The 18,747-nt window shown below is 37.1% G+C and overlaps 1 protein-coding gene across 19 annotated transcripts in view; it reads left to right on the top strand.

Moving 5' to 3' along the window:
* The window catches only part of CDIN1 (CDAN1 interacting nuclease 1), a 252,677-nt gene that overhangs the window by 48,505 nt on the left and 185,425 nt on the right, over positions 1 to 18,747 (top strand). For 14 of the 19 annotated variants that reach the window (XR_008513507.2, XR_008513508.2, XR_008513505.2 and 11 more), the window contains exons 2-3: positions 16,435 to 16,480; positions 17,381 to 17,445. The exons of 3 other annotated variants lie outside the window; for them this stretch is intronic. Coding sequence is in view for 10 of the 16 variants with exons in the window: in XM_009249676.4 (XP_009247951.2) it covers positions 16,435 to 16,480; positions 17,381 to 17,445 (111 nt within the window). In the remaining 6 variants the exon portion in view is untranslated. The remainder of the gene's footprint in view (positions 1 to 16,434; positions 16,481 to 17,380; positions 17,446 to 18,747) is intronic. 2 more of the 19 variants (XM_054531363.2, XM_063716573.1) reach the window with 1 other exon arrangement.

An 18,747-nucleotide genomic window follows, 5' to 3' on the forward strand; every position in this document is an offset into this window, starting at 1 on the left:
CATCACATCAGGGAGGCGGTCCCACATGCCCAGTGACTCCTGGCTCAGCAGCTGCCCCTGCCGGAGAAGTGGGAGGCCTGTAATTTTTTTTTTTTTTTTTTTTTTTTTTGGTATCAGGTCAGCATGGGTTTATGGAACAATGGCTACAGTAAATGTGTGAAACATTATAAATATTATTTTTCCCAATTTTAATTAAATTTATTTTTGACTTACATACAGTTAAATTCCCTCCTTTTCTATACAGTTCTGCAAGTTTTGACAAACACATGGAGTTGTGTAGCCACTACCACAGTCAAGATGTTGAACACATCTATCATCCCCTAAAAATTCCGTTAGCCCTTTTGTGGTCAGTTTTTCCCCCCTGCCCTGGTGCATAAGAATCACCTATCTGCCTTCTGTCACTCTATTTTTCCTTTTCCAGAATGCCATAGAAATGGAATCATGTGGTAGATAGCCTTTTGAATTTGGCTTCTTTTACTTAGTAGAGCACATTTGTGATTTCTCCATGCTGTTACTTGCATTGTTGCAGAGTAGTATTCCTTTATATGGATGTATCACAGTTTGTTCGTCCATTATTGAAGGTTGTTTATATTCTTTCCAATATAGATGAAGCTGCTATAAAAATTTGTGTGTAGGGCTTTGTGTGATAAATATCTAGAAGTGCCTCAGGATAGGTAATCCCCATAATCTAACTCAAACCTAATTTAGGTAAGATTTGGGAGTTTGAGATGATGCTTATTTAGATGACATTTTGAACCTGAGTTGATTCTGTGATGAGTTGGGACTTTGGGGGATGCTGAGATGGGGCAAATGTATTTGGCATGTGGGTCAGATATGAATCTTTGAGGCCAGAGGGTGGATGGTGGTGGCCGAAAAATAAGTCCCTTAAAGATATTAGGTCCTAAGCCATGGAACTTGTAAATGTTACCTTACATAGACTTAGAGTCTTTGCAGATATAATTAACTTAAGGATCTTGAGATGGAGAGATTATCCTGGAATACCAGGATGGGCCCTAAATGGAATTATATGCATCCTGAGAAGAGCAAGGCAGAGGAAGTTTTTACCACACATACTTAAAAGGCAATGTGAAAATGAAGCAGAGAGAGATCTGAAGATGCTGGTCTTGAAAATTGGAGTGATGTGCCCACAAGCTAAGGAATGCAGGCAGCTACCAGAAGCTGAGAGAGATGAGAAATGGATTCTCCTCTAGAGCCTCTGGAGGGAGGATGGCCTTGCTAACACATTGATTTTGGCCTACTGATAAGGGTTTTGGACTTCTGGCCTCCAGAACTGTGAGAGAATAAATTTCTGTTATTTTAATCCACCAAGTTTTTGGTAATTTGTTACAGTAACCATAGGAAACTAAAGTGTGTGACCATGGTAGGATGTTTAGTAAATTTTTATTTTTAAGATAAAGTCTTGAGAAAGTAAAATTAATTTGTTTGATTTTGATAAGTAGTTGGTTTAAGAAGCCATCTGAAGTGGGTCAGAACTGATCATCTTTTTAGCACTGAATGTTACTGAGGAAAAACTTACAATATTATTTGGTGCTATTTTTAAGACTAAGGCTTTTGTGGAAGAAAAGGCAAAAGGATACCATGGAGTAGAAAGATTATAATTATTTGTTAGTGGTTAACAATTATCTCGCTCGTGGTAATAATATCATAAAGTGCCTACTAAATTATGCTGAACATTGCTTGTTAGAGAAGTGATTTTGTCACTTGAGTAAGAATTGATACCATTACTCTCTAACGTCTCATTTTGTATTCTAAACCCTTTTGACAACTACCCTTTGAAAGCTAAATTTATTTCTAGAATCCAGTCACTTCTGTTTTCCTCTGCATCAGGCTACCATGATTAAAATCTTGAAAGCCAAACAAATTATTCAATTTGAAGTTACTACAAAGAGGTGGGGAGAGACGGGTGCTTCTAGGTCTTCATAACCTTCTTGTCTATTTTCTTGTGATAACCGAGTTTAAGCCAGGGACCTCCTAAAGCAAATATGTGAAGAATTGAAATTGTGAGGTTAAATATTTTGTATATGTGCATACATATGTATGTATATTATTTTTTAGATAACTCTTCAGGTAAAGATCTGATGGCTCTTTCAGTAAATATCTGGATTAAGTCTTATATCAGAAAATACGGTAATTTAGGAGAGGCTGGAATTTCAGCAGTGAAATAATTGTGTTAGACCACGAGATGGTTATTTAACCTCTGTTGGAGGAAGTAGTACCTTACAGTCACTGGTGAATAAAAGAAGTTAATTATTTTCCTTGATATTCTCACTCTGTGGTTTGATTACTTTAAAGGCCTAGAGGTCTTCAGAAACAATTTAATCACGTAGCTATTGACCTAGAATAGAACTGCTACAATAGGCCCACATAAAAATGTCCACTGTCAATATGATTATAAGTTATTATTATTAGGACCAAGGCGCAGTTTTTTGATAAACTCTACTTAAACATCTTAGGGCTGTAAGTAGAGAGAAATTTAACAGATTTAACTCTTGGATTTGCAGAACTGATAAAATCATAGAACTTTCAAGATGAAACTGGATTCTAAAGAAGTTACCAATCAGTTTACAGATGGTGGAATTGAGACCTACAAATATTAAGTGATTTTTCCAATTAGATTTTAAGCACTTCAAGAATAAAGACAATATTCCCTATTGGTGCTCCCTTGACAATACAACTGTTGATGCCACCCTCCCTATTGTTTAATACGTATTTGTGGAATACATAAAGATGTTGTCTTAGTCTGTTTTTGCTGCTAGAAGGGAATACCGGAGGCTGGGTATGTTATAAAGAAAAAAGTTTTACTTGGCTCACAGTTCTACAAGCTGTACAAGAAGCAGGGTGCTTGCTTCTGCTTCTGGTGAGGGCTTCAGGAAGCTTCTACTCATGGCAGAAGGCAAAGGGGAGCTGATATGTGCAGAGACCACATGGTGAGAGACGAGGAGGAGGGGAGAGAGAGGAAAGAAGGGAGATACCAGGCTCTTTTTAACAACCAGCTCTTCAGAGAACCAACAGAGCAAGAGCTCATTAATATGAAGACTCACCCAGCCACTTATGAGGGATCTGCCTCCATGACTCATACATCTCCCATTAGGCCCCACCTTCAACACTGGGAACCAACCTTCAACATGGGATTTGGAGGAGGTCAAGTAAACCAAACTATAGCAGATGCCTACCAGAAATTTGCAAAAGAAAACTAGTATTTCGAAGGACTGAACAATGGTCCTATATCAGGAGAAATGATACATAACCTGGAAAAATAATCCCTTTTAATGTTGTGAGGTCACATTTAAAATTTTGTATTTATAATGCAAAAAATGGAAGTCATAGAGGGAAAGAAGTTCATAATTTTGATCTTCTATTTTTTTAAGAACGGCTTTATGGAGATATTTATGTACCATAAATTTCACTCTTTAAAAATATATGGTTCACTGGTTTTTAGTATATTCACGAAGTTGTACAACCATCACCACTGCCTAATGTCAGAACATTTTCATCACCTCCAAAAGAAATCCCATATTATCAGTCACTCCCGATCCTTCTTCTCCTTGTCCCTGACAACTACTAATCTACTTTCTACTTCTATTGATTTTCCTATTCTAGACATTTCATACAAATAGAATCGTACCAGATGTGACCTTTGTGACTGGATGTTTCCATTCATATATTTTACAGATTTATCTGAGTCATAGCATATATCAGTACTTCATTTCTTCTTATTGCTGGATAATATTCCATTGAATGGGTATATCACATTTTATTGATCCGTTCATCAGCTGATGGACATTTGGGTTGTTTCTACCTTTTAGCTATTATTTATAAAGTTGCTATGAGCATTTGTGTATAGACTTTTGTTTAGAAGCATGTTTTTAGTTTTCTTGGGTATAAACCTATGAGAAGAATTACTGGGTCATATGATAACTGTGGTTTTTAAAAATTTATTTATGTATGTTTATTATTCATATTATTTGAGACAGGGTCTTCTTCTGTTGCCCAGGCTGGAGTGCAGTGGCACAGTTCTAGCTCACTGCAGCCCTGAACTTCTGGGCTCAAGTGATCTCCCCACCTCAGCCTCCCAAGTAGCTGGGACTACAGGTATGCACCACCACGCCCAACTAGCTTTTTAAGGAATTTTTTGTAGAGATGGAGTCTAACTAGGTTGCCTAGACTGGTCTTGAACTCCTCAGCTCAAGTGATTCTCCTGCCTCGGCCTCCCAGAATGTTGTGATTACAGGTGTGAGCCACCATGCCTAACCATAACTCTGTATTTAATATGTTGAGAAACAAACTGTTTTCCAAAGCGGCTACACCATTTTGCAATCTCACCAGCAATATATGAGGGTCCCAGTTTCTCTACATCTTTGCAGCCTCAAAACTACAATCTCTTGGACATTCTGCTCCCTAGTCTCCACCCCTCTGAAGCACAGAGAGGAGCTTTCTCTGAAGTTCTCTCATCTGACTAAGGGAAGTTCCTTCAGAAGGAATGTGATTGTCATGAATAACTTCCCTGAAATCTACACTAACCAGAGAAGATGACTCATGTCACAGAAGAGGAGACTGACAGGTCTCCATGCCCAGGACACCACACCCAGACAGACTTTTCACCAGTACTTCTGAGGGCTGCCACCTGAGAGACTTTATCTGCATAATAAGATGATCTTTGTTTATAGTACAGTTCCTCCCCTTGCCCTCCCATAGTTCAACCATCTGGCCTTTCTCTGCATCTCACGCTTTGTGGGATCCCCCATACATATACATGTTATAAGTGTGTATACCTTTTCTTCTGCTAATCAATTGTCAGTTTATTATATAGACTCTAATTATTGAATTTCCAGAGGGGAAGGAGAGGGTTCTGTCCCCTCTGCAACATGTAGGGCAAGAGAAGACTGAAGAGACCGCATTTAAAAAGATGACTGATAAACATTTCTTACAAATCTATTATTTATATGGTGTGTTGAAGTTATTAGGATTACTCCAGAGAAAAATGGCCAGAAGCCTGGTCTTGTGAGTGAAATTAAGTGTCACACAAGCCTCTTATTCTTTACCTGATTTATGTTACGACTTGTTCTAAAAAGTTGATACCTAAATTTAATTAGAAATGAAAGAACTATAGGTATTTAAGACTCATTAAATCAGAACATTTAGAAAAGGGTGGGACTTAGAGCGGAAAAGAATCTTAAAGATCAATTTATCCAACTCCTCCTCAATTTTGTCCTTCTTTTCTTTTTGCCTGCCTAATTAATTTTGTTATAAAATATAGCACAAATATAAAAGAACAGAGAATGATAAATGAACCCTTTGAATATACCTCTTTTTATATTTGCTTCAGGTGCTTTTTACTTTTACACAAATGACATATTCCAATACTGTTCTACGTTTTCTTTCCACTTTGATTTTTAGTTTTTTAATAAACTGTTGTAGGTATGATTGAATGTACCTCTCTGTGATTTCTTTCCTCTTCTCTGTCACCTGAGGTAACTCTTTTCTTCAGTTTAGTGCTTATCAGTCTCATATTTCTTTTACCACATCCATATATATATTCACAAAAAATAGAGCATTATATTTTGCTGTTTGATACTTTATATAAATGGTGTTAAATGTGAATGTAATTCTATAATGTGCTTTTTTTGGGTAAACACTACATTTTTTGACATTTATCTATGCTGATACCTGGTTAGCGTAAGTTCTCCACTTGTTATTGCTTTCCAGAATTTGTTAGCTATTCTTATGTATTCTTCTTGAATTTTAACGTACATTTATTATGTCCTACCAGAAGACTCTGTTGTGAATTTGGTAGCATTTTTATTAAAATTATAGATTAATATGTGGAGAACTGACAATTTTATTTACACTATCATTCCACCCATGATACTTTTTTTTTCTTCTTTCCTGAGACGGAGTCTCACTGTGTCACCCAGGCTGGATTGCAGTGGTGGGATCTTAGCTAACAGCAACCTCTGTCTCCTGGGTTTAAGCAATTCTGCCATCTCAGCCTCCCGAGTAGCTGGGACTACAGGCATGCGCCATGATGCCCAGATTATTTTTCCTATTTTTAGCAGAGACCACTGTGTTACCCAGGCTGGTCTCGAACTCTGGGCCTCAAGTGATCTGCTCGCCTCGGCCTCCCAAAGTGCTGGGATTACAGGTGTGAGCCACCATGCCCAGCTCACCCATGATACTTTATAAAAATGTCACAATTCTTTGTTCAGTCAAAAAGTCTTTTATGCTCTTCAGTAATGTTTTATAACTTTCTTCAAAAGTTTTGGCTGGGTGTGGTAGCTCACGCCTGTAATCCCAGCACTTTGGGAGGCTGAGGCAAGTGGATCACAAGGTCAGGAGATCGAGACCATCCTGGCCAACATGGTGAAACCCCGTCTCCACTAAAAATACAAAAAATTAGTCGGGCGTGGTGGCGCATGCCTGAAACCCCAGCTATTTGGGAGGCTGAGGCAGGAGAATCACTTGAACCAGGGAGTCGGAGGTTGCAGTGAGCCTTGATCGCGCCACCGCACCCCAGCCTGCAGAGAGAGCAAGATTCTGTCTCAACAACAACAACAAAAAAAAGTTTTACATATTTTTTAAAAACACATTTCTAAATACTTTATGGCCTTTGATTGTGAATGATAGCTGTTTTTCTATTCCATTCTCTCATTGGATAGTACTGATTTATAAGAATTCTTATTTTTTATATTAATCTCATCTCCAGTTACCTTTCTGAGATACTAGTTTTATACCTTGTTTGTAGGTCTTGCTGTTTTTGTAGAGAAAGGCATCTCATCTGCAAATGAGGAGGGTTTGTTTGTTTTATTCCTTCTTGATGCTCTTATTTCATTTCCTATTTTCTTTTGTTTGGTAGGATACATAATTTGCTAAGACCTCCTACAGTAAAACCAGTTCCTTTCGCCTTTTTTCCTAAAGTCCAGTTAATGATACAAAGTTCTCACAAATTTTGATACATACCGCCATTGCTCAATTTTATGCATTTTTGTTTTTTCCATCACTTCCTCTTTCATCTATGAGTAACATAGGAATGTGTTTTTTAATTTCTGAAAATTTTTTGGAGGACTATGTTTTTAATTTTGAATTCTAATTTAATTACTATTTGATTTGATGCAGTCTAGTCAAGTCCTGAGCAGAACTTTTGACAGCTTTATAGGGCTAGAGGACAAAGTTTAGAGATGAGGGCTTGCCAAAGATGAGAACTCTTATAAATATCCCAAGCTTTGGGGGCAGGGGGCCTCTAACAGACTATACCCTAGGAGTAAATGTGAACGGAAATTGAAAGATCTCCCCCTGACAGTTTCAGATTTATCTGAGTGGCACCAAAAATTAATACCTGAAATTGACTAAGGTGATCCTAGACTCCTGGTACTCCCAGTATCACATCAGAATTCTGTCTGGAGAAAACATCATTTCAGCCTTTAGATTTTTTATGAGATAGTTTTTCAAATACAATTGACCCTTGAACAACATGGGTTTGAACTGTGTGAGTCCATTTATATGTGGATTTTTTTCAACTAAACTTAGATTGAAAATATGGTATTTGCAAGATGTGAAACCTGCATATCTAGAGGACCAACTTTTTGTATACATGAGTCCTGCAGGGCTGACTTTGGGACTTCAGTATACACAGATATGGGGTATCCTTGGGAGTCCTAGAATCAATCCCCTGTGTGTACCAAAGGACGACTCTAGTATGACAGATAATGAGAGATACTCAGTTGCATAAGGACACATGACAACAAGAATGAGAGCCAGTAAAGGCTATAGTACTAGACTCTAAGGAGATCCAGTTATTGGAATTACCAAACAGAATTACTAGAATTAAACTTTGTTCGGGGAGTTATAAAAGAAATTGAAACATTCTGCAGGGAACTTATATGAAGAAGAATCAAATAGAAAATTTAGAACTGAAAAATACAGCAACCAATATTGGATGGATTTAACTCGGTGGATCAATTTAACAATAAATTAGACATTACTGAAGAGAGGATTAGTGCACTGGAAGGTGGGTCACAAGAAAATACCGGAATGTAACATACAATAACAAAAGGGTGGAATGTATGAAGAGAAACTAAGAAACGGGATACAGTAGAGAAGGCTGACAGATTCACTGGGAGTCTCAGGGGGAGGAGCTTGAATGCAAAAGCAATGTTGAAGAAATTATGATCGAGCATATTCCCAAAATGATGAAAGGTACGCAGCCACTTATTGAAGTCCAACAAATTCTAAGCAGGATTTTATAGTTGAAACTCATAAAAAGCAAAGATAAAAGAAAATATTAAAGCCAGATAGAGGAATGAGACAGATTGTCATTACAAAGAGCCGCAATTTGACTGTTACCTGACATCATCAACAAATCTGCACTGATGGAGTTATTAAAAGAACGTAATGGGCCGGGCACGGTGGCTCACGCCTGTAATCCCAGCACTTTGGGAGGCCAAGGCAGGTGGATCATGAGGTCAGGAGATCGAGACCATCCTGGCTAACATGGTGAAACCCCATCTCTATTAAAAATACAAAAAATTAGCCGGGTGTGGTGGCAGGCGCCTGTAGTCCCAGCTACTCTGGAGGCTGAGGCAGGAGAATGGCGTGAACCCGGGAGGCGGAGCTTGCAGTGAGCCGAGATCACACCACTGTGCTCCAGCCTGAGCAACAGAGGGAGACTCCATCTCAAAAACAAAAACAAAAAAACAAAAGAATGTAATGGAGATGAAAGAGTGGAAAGGAAGGAATGAAGAACAATGAGATGGCACATCTGTGGGTAAATCTGAGTAAGCAAAGATATATGAAACAGTAGCAGTGTCTTTTGAGATTTAAGAAATATACAGACTTAAGACAATTTCAGTAATATCCTACATTCCAGGAAGGGGACCTTTCAATAGTGTTGTAGTGTTTTTATATTTTCCAGAAAGCAATAAATCACCAATCAATAATAAATTTTGATAAACTGAGGAGGCAGCATGCTTTTCTAGAGTGATTATTAAAAGAATAGTAAAAGAGTATGTAACTTTTAAGTTGCAAGAGGAAAAGTAGTGAATAAACATTGAATCAATTGAAAAGTATGCAAGAATGGAGAGAAACAGCACATATAGTGGGTAAGACAATAGCATTTAGTGAGATGATAGATTTACACCGGAATATATCAGTACTTACATTGAATGTACCTGGTTTAGCTACAGTCATCAAAATGGTGTGGTACCTATGTAAAGATAAACATACAAATCAGTGGAACAGATTAGAAAGTCCCAAAATAGATTCTCAGATATTTAACCTCCTCAGAGGCACCAACGTGTGTGATCAATTTTATATTCATATGGAAATAATAAAAACAAACTGTGATCCCCTCCTTAACACACAAAATTAATTGAAGGTAAATCATACACCTAAATGTAAAAGCCGAAACTATTAATCTTCTAGAAAAATATATGAAAATATCTGCATGAATGTGGGTAGGCAAAAATTTCTTAGACAAGACACAAAAAGTACTAAAACAAAATAAAAGAATAAATTGGACTTCATCAACATAAAAAACTTTTGTACTTCAAAAGGCACCGCAAGGAAAATGAAAAGGCAAGCCATGGATTGAGAGAAAGTGTGATGAGGATGTACAGCAATGGGAACTCTTCTGTAGTATTGGTGGGAGTTTAAAGTCGTTACAAACACTTGAAAAATTGTTTGACAGTATCTGCTGAAGTGGAGAGGTGCATGTCAGATGGCCCAGAATTCTCCTGCATTTATACCCATCAGAAATGTGTGTGAATGTACACCAAGAGACTCACCCAGGAGTGAGTCCACAGTAGTAATATTCAACAATAGAATAGATAAATTTGGCTTATACTCATTCGATAGAATATAAGTGATGAAAATGAATTAACTACACTTAAATTAACATGGCTAACTCTCACAGACATATTGGTGAGTGAAAGAAGCCAGATACAGAGTGCATGCTGTGTAATCCACTTAATATGAAGTTTACAGACAGGCAAAACTAACCTGTAGAACCTAAGGGACATATTTGGGTGGTAAAACTATCAAGAAAAACAAGGAAAGATCAGAAGTGGCTCATTTGTGAGAGGGAAGGAGGGTAGTGATTGGATGCGTTATCTTTTGGGGTGCTGGCAGTGTTCTGTTTGTTAACCTAAGTGGTTATATTTTTTTTAAAAAATATTCCTTGGGCTGTGCATTTGTTCCATGTGGGTTTTTGTGTTTTATTTCCAATAAAAATAATTTTTAAAAAGGAATATATAATGACATGGATAAATGTTAGTATCTTATGTAATGAAAGCATGTTATAAAGAAGTATGTTTAACACACAAATTTTAAATGTATATGTGTGTGTATATAGATACACACAAACAGATTCATACACATCAGACATAGAGCAAGAACACAGGAAAATTATAGTCCAGAATTAATTCTAAGAGTGGACATCTGAATTTTACACAGAAGATGCACCATTGGATAACTAGGAAACTCTTCATTGAATATTGTTTTATAAAATTAACACTTACAGAGGGCCCCTGCATCCTCTATAGAGAAGATGATTGGATTATTTATATTTGCCTGCCTAGTTCAGGGACAGATTTAAATCTGCTTTATATTTAATATGAAGTGAATAACATTTGAGCAAAAGACATACGCAATCAGATAGAGACACTTCAGGCAATAGTGGTGGTTAAAATACACCTTTGCTGCAGGGAGAATAATGGAAATTACCACACAGTCTTTTAATCCTTGACTGTTTTCTGTAGTCAGTAGTTCCTTTATCTTTAACAACATAAAAGAACAACATTTTTTATGAAGTTAAAGAAAAACTGCAATTTGATTTCTTAAAAAGGAAATAATGTCTAAAGCCATGGAATTTGGTCAAAACACTTGACCTCCTGTGACTTCAATTTTCTAGCAAAAAAGCAACATGCCCCACATTTCAGGGTTGTTTGGAGTATAATGTCACATCATATAAATGCTTAAGCAGGGATATTAGCATACATGATTTGCAGAACTCATTTCTGGGAACTGTTAAGAAGGCAGATTAGCATTGGGATTAAGACTTTGGGCTCTGGAATCGGATATAAATTTTGATTCCCATGTCTACTGATCTTCTAGCTGTTTAATTGTGTATTTTACTTAACTTTTCTTCCTCCATTTCCCCATCTTTAAAATAAGGAGGATAGCAGTACCTACCTCAGAAGATTGTTGTGGGGATAAAATTAAGTGAAAAGGTAGTTATAGAGCCGTTTGGATATATCTTCAGTTTGCTAGCAAAAATAGTTGAAACCCTGGGGCAGTAACCACTTTTTTCATATATATACAGCTCACCCTCTCTATCCATGGGTTCCACATTGGCATATTCAGCCAACAACGGATTGAAAATATTTGGGGGGAAAAAAAGCAATAAAAATAACACTCCAACAACAAAAAATAATAAAAATAAAAAACCAGGCCCGGCGTGGTGGCTCACACCTGTAATCCCAGCACTTTGGGAGGCCAAGGTGGGCGGATCACTTGAGGTCAGGAATTCAAGACCAGCCTGGCCAACATGGTGAAACCCTGTCTCTACTAAAAATACAAAAATTAGCCGGGCGTGGTGGCAGCTACTCTGGAGGCTGAGACAGGAGAGTAGCTTGAACCAGGAGGCGGAGGTTGCAGTGAGCCGAGACTGCGCCACTGTACTCCAGCCTGGGCGACAGAGCGAGACTGTCTCAAAAAAAACTGCCCCCCTCAAAAAAACACAATACAGTATTCACAACTGTTTACACAGCATTTACACTGCATTACGTATTATCAGTAATCAAGAGATGATTTAAATTATACTAGAGAATGTGCATGGGTTATATGCAAATACTGTGCCATTTTATGTAAGTGACTTGAACATCCACAGATTTTGATTTCCATGAGGGTCCGAAAACCAATCCCCCCCAACAGATACTGACGTTCAACTATATATTTGACCTATAGTTATTAAGAACTTTTTTTTTAATAGTTGATTACTACTGAGCTTAATGTTGCCATCTACCTAATCATTTATGGGGATATTTGCTGTGGTTAGGCATAAAATGTTTGCATCCTTGATATGAAGTTGGAAATTAGGAAGAGAAGACATAGAGTGGGAAATAGGATGGATACATTTTTCTTTATGTCTTGAATTTAGTTTACAGATTTTTCCCTTTTCCCCCCCTCAGTAATTTCCCAGAGTATCAGTAATCTCCCTCCAGATTTCCATTTTGCATTTTGTTCCTAAAAAATAAGCAAAGTTTGTAGTAGTATTATATCAAAGTTTGTGTAGTATTGTTGAATTCTGTTTTAATTCTAGAGGGAAAAATGGCTCTACATTTCAAATTTGTGTGTGGTATGTGTGTGTGTGGCAGGGGGCGTTGGGGGAGGTCAAGAGATTGTAGCTGCATTGCTTTTATAGAAAATATGCCTTGACTAGCACTCTGAATCATTAACTACAGACACCTGGTGTTCCATTGTATTCTTCGCAGGTTTAGAGAGGTTGTGCCTAGCAATTGTGAGATGTCCAAGTATATCCAAGTATAATGCTTTGTAGGAGTATCCTGCTTTATCTTTCTTTAATTGGTTTGCTTCTTCCCAAGCTCCAGAAATAATATTTATTTTTCTCAGAGAATGTTGAGCCCAGTAGAGTGTACACATTTAAGCTTCCTAGATTCTATAGAAAAGGAGCTTTAAGGTAAAGGTATTTACTTCCTTGTGGTCTTTTTCAGAGGTTGCATACTCAAGAAGAGGAGGAACATAAAATACGTGATGTCTTCTCTTAAGGTTCTGCATGCTTTAGGTCTCCATCTGAAAACATAAGGACCTTACCCTTGTATGAATGTTGCATTGCAACTAAGTCTGTGCTCAGCTCTCCTCTTAATCTGTGCTACACTCTCCCAACTCTTTGAGGCTCTTTCATGTTACCGAGTATCTTAGCTGGGTGGACTTGGGAGCACATTGAGTTAAATATCACATGAGGAACTAGTTTGTTGCCTGTTTTTATATCAGGCATTTGAAAAACGTTGAATGCAATATAACATGAGAAGAAATAGTACCCCATTAATGTTTATGTTTAAACTCTATATGGGAAAATCACACATGAGTTTAGGATCTCTAGGCACATCAATTTAGTGAGTCAGGGACAGACAGAGGAACAATTTTAGGGAAGCCAATTATAGCCATCAGCTAAGGAGAGAACTAGAAATTATGGAAATGGACAGTCCCTCTCAAGTGTTCTATCTTGTACATGTGCCACCATTATGGAGCACCTTGTCTCAAAGCCCTTCATCACACCTCCACCTTACTAGAGAACACAGAAGCCTGGTAAGAGTTTTATTTCTTTGGTTTGGAGATTTAAAAAAATAGACATGTATAATTACACAGAATAAGAATGGAGGCTGGTCAGCTCAATTCCATGGTCTCTTGAGCGGTTCCACAGTGTCCTCAAGGACCCAACCTCTTTCCATCTTCCGTCTGCCATCCTCACAGTGCTAGTTTTTTCTTCAGGTCTGTTTCCACATTGCTGCAGCATGGCTGTTGCCGTTCCATACTTGGACAGGGCTTTACCTAGCCATTCTTTGGGTCCACTCACATGCTCTCCTTTACCCAGACAGCTGCAGGGTGCGGAGCTAAATCTGGGAGATAGCATGAGAAAAATACAAGCAAAACTGTTTTGATGGGGTTTTAATACTACATCCTGGGTATTTGGTACAAATTAAATGACTGCCTTTTTGATTATGTAAATTTAAAACCCCATATATGCTAAGTGATATAAAGTGTAAAGATTCAGGGTATGATTTACTTCATTCTGTATAAAAAAATGTGAGTACTTGACAGTGTTCTGATTTTTGCCTGTTTTGTGTGTGTACTTTTGTGTGTGTACTTGAAAGTTTCTTCTAAATCAGCTCCCATCCACCTTATTTAGTTTTTTTATTCTGATAGCATATTTCCCCATACATGTTACCTTGGGACATTGTAGATGCACTGTGGTACTGTTGAATGTTGGACTGTGATGTTCAAGGTAGACCTTTCAGTTGCACTTCTTTTTCTCCTCTCCTCTTTAGCTGGAAACCACATTTCTTGTGAACCTAGTGAAAGTTGAATTTATTCTGTAACTTCTGTTCCCTTTGGCCAAAACAGATCAAACACGGTGGGACGGTATGGTGGGCGCAGGGTAGAGGTGGTGAGTTCCTCAGAACGATAGCTTTGAGATCATGGGACTCTGCTCCTCTCCCCACCTGCCCAGTATTTCCCTCCGGTGTCCCTTCTCAGCATTAACACGTTGGAAGAAAGTACAAATAATACACACTGAAGTCAATATCTTGGTTGTACTAAAACTACTTTCCTGCTCCTTATGGTGTGACATTTGGTCAGAACACTCTTCTATAAGGTTAGCACATACAGAAACAGATAGTTGGCTGGCAGACTACCTAGCAAAGTTCACTTTATTCTCTACAGCTTTGAATTAGTTAAACAAAACCAAAACATTTTGGACCCGAATCTGTCTTTCTATTGTTACTATGTATACGTAAGTGGTTTTCTCTTTTTATTAATAGTTCTAGCCAGTTTTTACCCCCAGTGTAAGCTGGCAAAACTCACTCTAACCCTCTCAGCCATAGAAAAACTGAGTTGCTTGGGCCTTTTCACAGGCTCTGTCCATGGTTTTAGCTGAATTGAATTCTACGCAGTTTGAAGACATTTTTCTAGCTAAAGACGTTGTCCTATCCTTGGCTTATATAGTACTCTCAACTCCTGACCAACTTCTCATTTTGAACTATTTATTCTTGAACTTATTTCTCCAACTGCCTCTTCCCATTCTGGGCATCTACAGTTATGTTATGTTTTATTTACGGTTTGGTTTTCTTTTCATTGGTCATTGGTCCTTAACTTTCTCATTACAAATACATTTATTTCTATCATCTTTTTTGAAGCACAAAGAATGACATGTTGTGTACCATTAAATGGTTAATAACAAATGTATTTTGCTATACAATGAGGAGGGGGTCTATTTATGGCACATAAATATCTAACATTAATTTATTAAGGGTTTACAAAGATTTGGGCTTCATTTTGCCTCCCCCCTACCCCAGAAGATTATTGTCAGCAACCCTATTATGGTATGTGATTTGGATGTTAAGCTCGGTCAAGCCAGGCAAAATAGGAAGATTTTATATAAAATTGGCTCTTTCAAAGGGGCTTTTCAGTTTTAAAGGGAAATTGAAAAAACCAGACTATAATGAATTTATAATTGTATTTAATCATTTCTCTGTACTTTTGAGTTATTGAAATATTCTTTTAAAAATGTATCAGTTTCCTTGGTAAACATGTAGGGTATTTTTTTTAACCTACTCTTGTAATTTGGTAAGGGTGGAAAGGGTTAGAAGCCAAATTTGTAATGTTATCCAGAAGATGACGACACCTAGACAATGAGTAAACAAATGTGGGTTCACTTTATTTCATATTCCCCAAATTACCGTGATGAGCTTAAGAGATTTTTTCATTTATAAGTAGAAAAAAAATTATTCACAGTACTTTGGCATACTGTAAAAGTCGAATTGTCTAAAATGTAATCTATTCAGATAGCATTTAGTAGGAAAATAGAAATAATTGTTTTCAAGATACGATAAGTTAGACGTGTCTGTAAAGGACAGTCGAAAAGAGTAGCAGTGGGGTATTGTGATTGCTTTTTAGAGAAAGAAAAATTCCGTTCCATTTCTAAATGTTAACAATTGCAAAAGGAAAATTCCCACTTGGGAAGAACGTTTTTCAGGTTGCTTCATTGCCAGGTGTTTGACACTGTGTGTTGTCTTAGACGAATAAGGCTTAGGGCAGTCTTTAGGAATGATTCACTCCAAGGACCTCTGCTTCCTGCTGTGAAAGCTTCTATTTTCATAACACGCCAGTATTGGTGGAAATGTTCTAGTGGTCACTATGCTACTTCTAGTAAAGACCAAAGTTTTTCCCCTGAAACTGGGATAGCTGTAGAGGAGAATACCTGTCTGCTAACAAAATTAATTTCAGAACATTCTCAATGAATGAAGTGCATGTTCTCTACTGTTTATGACACTGAACTGTGTCACTTATTAATGGAGATAAGCCTTGCTTTCTTGTGGTCCCTTTTAACACCATTGCATTCTACAAATATGATTTACAATCATTCTAAAGTTTAAAAAAATCAAAATAATGTGATAGTTGCTTTGAGCCCTATCCATATTTTCCCCTTTCCTTTTTTCTCTCTCCTTGACCCAGCAGCAGGAAGCCTTTGTTTGAGGTGTTCATCTGGAACAACTTTTCCACACTTGTTTTCATGTTCTGTTAGATTACAGGGCAGCAGGCCTACCTTTGAAGCTCCTTTCTCTTTTGTTTCTTTGCGGTGCACTCCAGTAATTAACTTTGTCCTTCTTTTATTTGTTCCAGTCAATCGCAGGCCACTCTGCTGAGCATCTTCTCCCAGGAGTACCAGGTTAGAAGTTTTCTCCTTTGTGAGGGTTGACAGGTGCCTAATTGAATGATGAATGTCCCTTTATTTCTTTGTAATTGAACTGCCAGCTCTCTGATTGGGTTGGAGGATGTTCTCCTTTCCACATCAAGCACCGCCTGCGTCTCGGTGGAGGCCTGCCAAGCCTACCCATCCATCTGTCTAATAACATCTAGCCTTTGCTTATTTGGTGGACCTGTAATAAATTATGCTAAACCATTATTATTCTGACAATAATAATTTCCCTGTGTTGCGTGGTTCCATGTGCTAAATGTTTGCTGACTTGCACTGTCAGTGCCGCTTTCCATTGCTGACAGAGATGATGATAAATGACCATTGCTGGAGTGGCAGAAGGCAAGAGAGGCAGAAAATGGAGTCATTTATCATGAGATGACAGGTGTCAGTCAAGTGGCAAGTCTCTATGGAATTACTTTTTGTAGTTTTCAAATAAGTTGTTTTTAAGCAATGTTCTTCCTGGTTAAAAATGGCAATTGGATTGTAAAACTAGAGTGCAGAGGACTTAGATGGAATTGAATTGAGGGAAAATTAATACAAAGGTTGAAAGAGGGAACAAGTTTTTCTTTGCCCTCTGTAGCCCTAAGCAAACTTATTTAGATTCAATTACTATGACCCCTGTTGGCTTTTACATATATACTGTACCTTGTGGTACAGTCTGAAGACATCCCAGCCAAGCAATAGAGATTAAAATGCATAGGTTCATAGAGTAGAAGGAAAAGAAGTCCTGCCGTCACCAGAATTCCCAAGCTATTATTCAGTGTTCCCTATGTGCTAGTCATTGGGCTCAAGAAATAACGTCATTCTTGTTTTGAACCTCATCTGTGACATATCAAAGATTTTTTTTGTTTTTTTGTTTTTTTCTTTCAGAAACACATTAAAAGAACACATGCCAAACATCATACTTCGGAAGCAATTGAAAGTTATTACCAGAGGTATGACCTTCCTGCCCCACTAGAGGGTATCATAGTACCTATTAATTGTAATAATAATTATGAATAAGTTAGGTTATTAATTTTCTATGTCATATCCCAAGACATTGCGTTTTAAGTCTTTTATTCAAAACTTTTAGTATGTTTTTGAATGAGTTTTCAAATGCTTTGTTTTGTAGATCTAAAGAGTATGGTAAGGCTGTCTTGACGTGTGTGTGTATGCGCACATACTATGTGGGATGTAGTTACAATATTATGAAATCTCAGTTGGCTACTTGAAACTTATTATAAGTGCATATCCTGTCTAAATGCATATGCTCATATATACATATATCTACATATATTTGAAAGTTCTCAAACCAATTTTCATTTCTTAGATTAGCAAGTTGAAAAAAGAAGATTGAATTTGGATGTTGTTTTATTTTGCATCACATAGGTATTAGGATATCCATTTTAGAAATGAAAAAAGATGTATCAAGTAAAGGCACTTGGAGATATATTGTAGTGTATAACGGTCACATTTTAAAGGGGATTTTGTATTTTTAAAAGACAACCTTGGGTATTAAATCAACAGCATACTATCTAGGAGATATTTTAATTTCAGCCTAATTTATTATAAATAGATTTCAACTTCTTGTTCTGAAACAATCTTTAAAATAGCTCTGATTTTTTTATTCTAAAATTTGTATTGTCATTGTAATATGACTGAATAATTTATAACACTGAATGGTAATGGTTTGCATTAGAAATTGTTAGTTGGTTTCTTAAATCTTTCAAGGGCACATTGGAAATGAAAACTGTTTGAAATCTGCTCTTAAATTACTATACTTAAGATTGACAGATGAACCTTTCTGTGGTGAGAATGACACCACTGATTTTAGATGAATGATTTTTATGCATAAAAATTTTATGAATGAAATAAATATGTGGATAAAATATTGGTGTCATGTTTCGGTAGTCATTTTATTTAGAATCAAGAAAGGGATATTGAACAGGAAAGTCACAGAAGTTAGATTTTTTTAAAAAAATTATTCACTGCTATATGTGGTAAAAGATATGCTTTGTTTTGAGTAGTAATACCTGTCAAAGAAAGATAACATGCACTCATTACACACACACAGACACAGACACACACACACACACGTTTTTGTGTCTAGGAGAGATCCTCTCTAAACAAGACTTTGTAAAGTTTGATGATTTATTCAAAAGTCATAACCTTCTTGGTGAAATTGACATTCAAATTAAAGTCATAGCCTAAATTATACATATGAAATTAAAAATGGCCCATGAAGTGCTGTGAAGCCT

The sequence above is a fragment of the Pongo abelii genome, chromosome 16, assembly GCF_028885655.2.
Source record: "Pongo abelii isolate AG06213 chromosome 16, NHGRI_mPonAbe1-v2.0_pri, whole genome shotgun sequence".
In the NCBI taxonomy this organism is placed as follows: Eukaryota; Metazoa; Chordata; class Mammalia; order Primates; family Hominidae; genus Pongo; species Pongo abelii.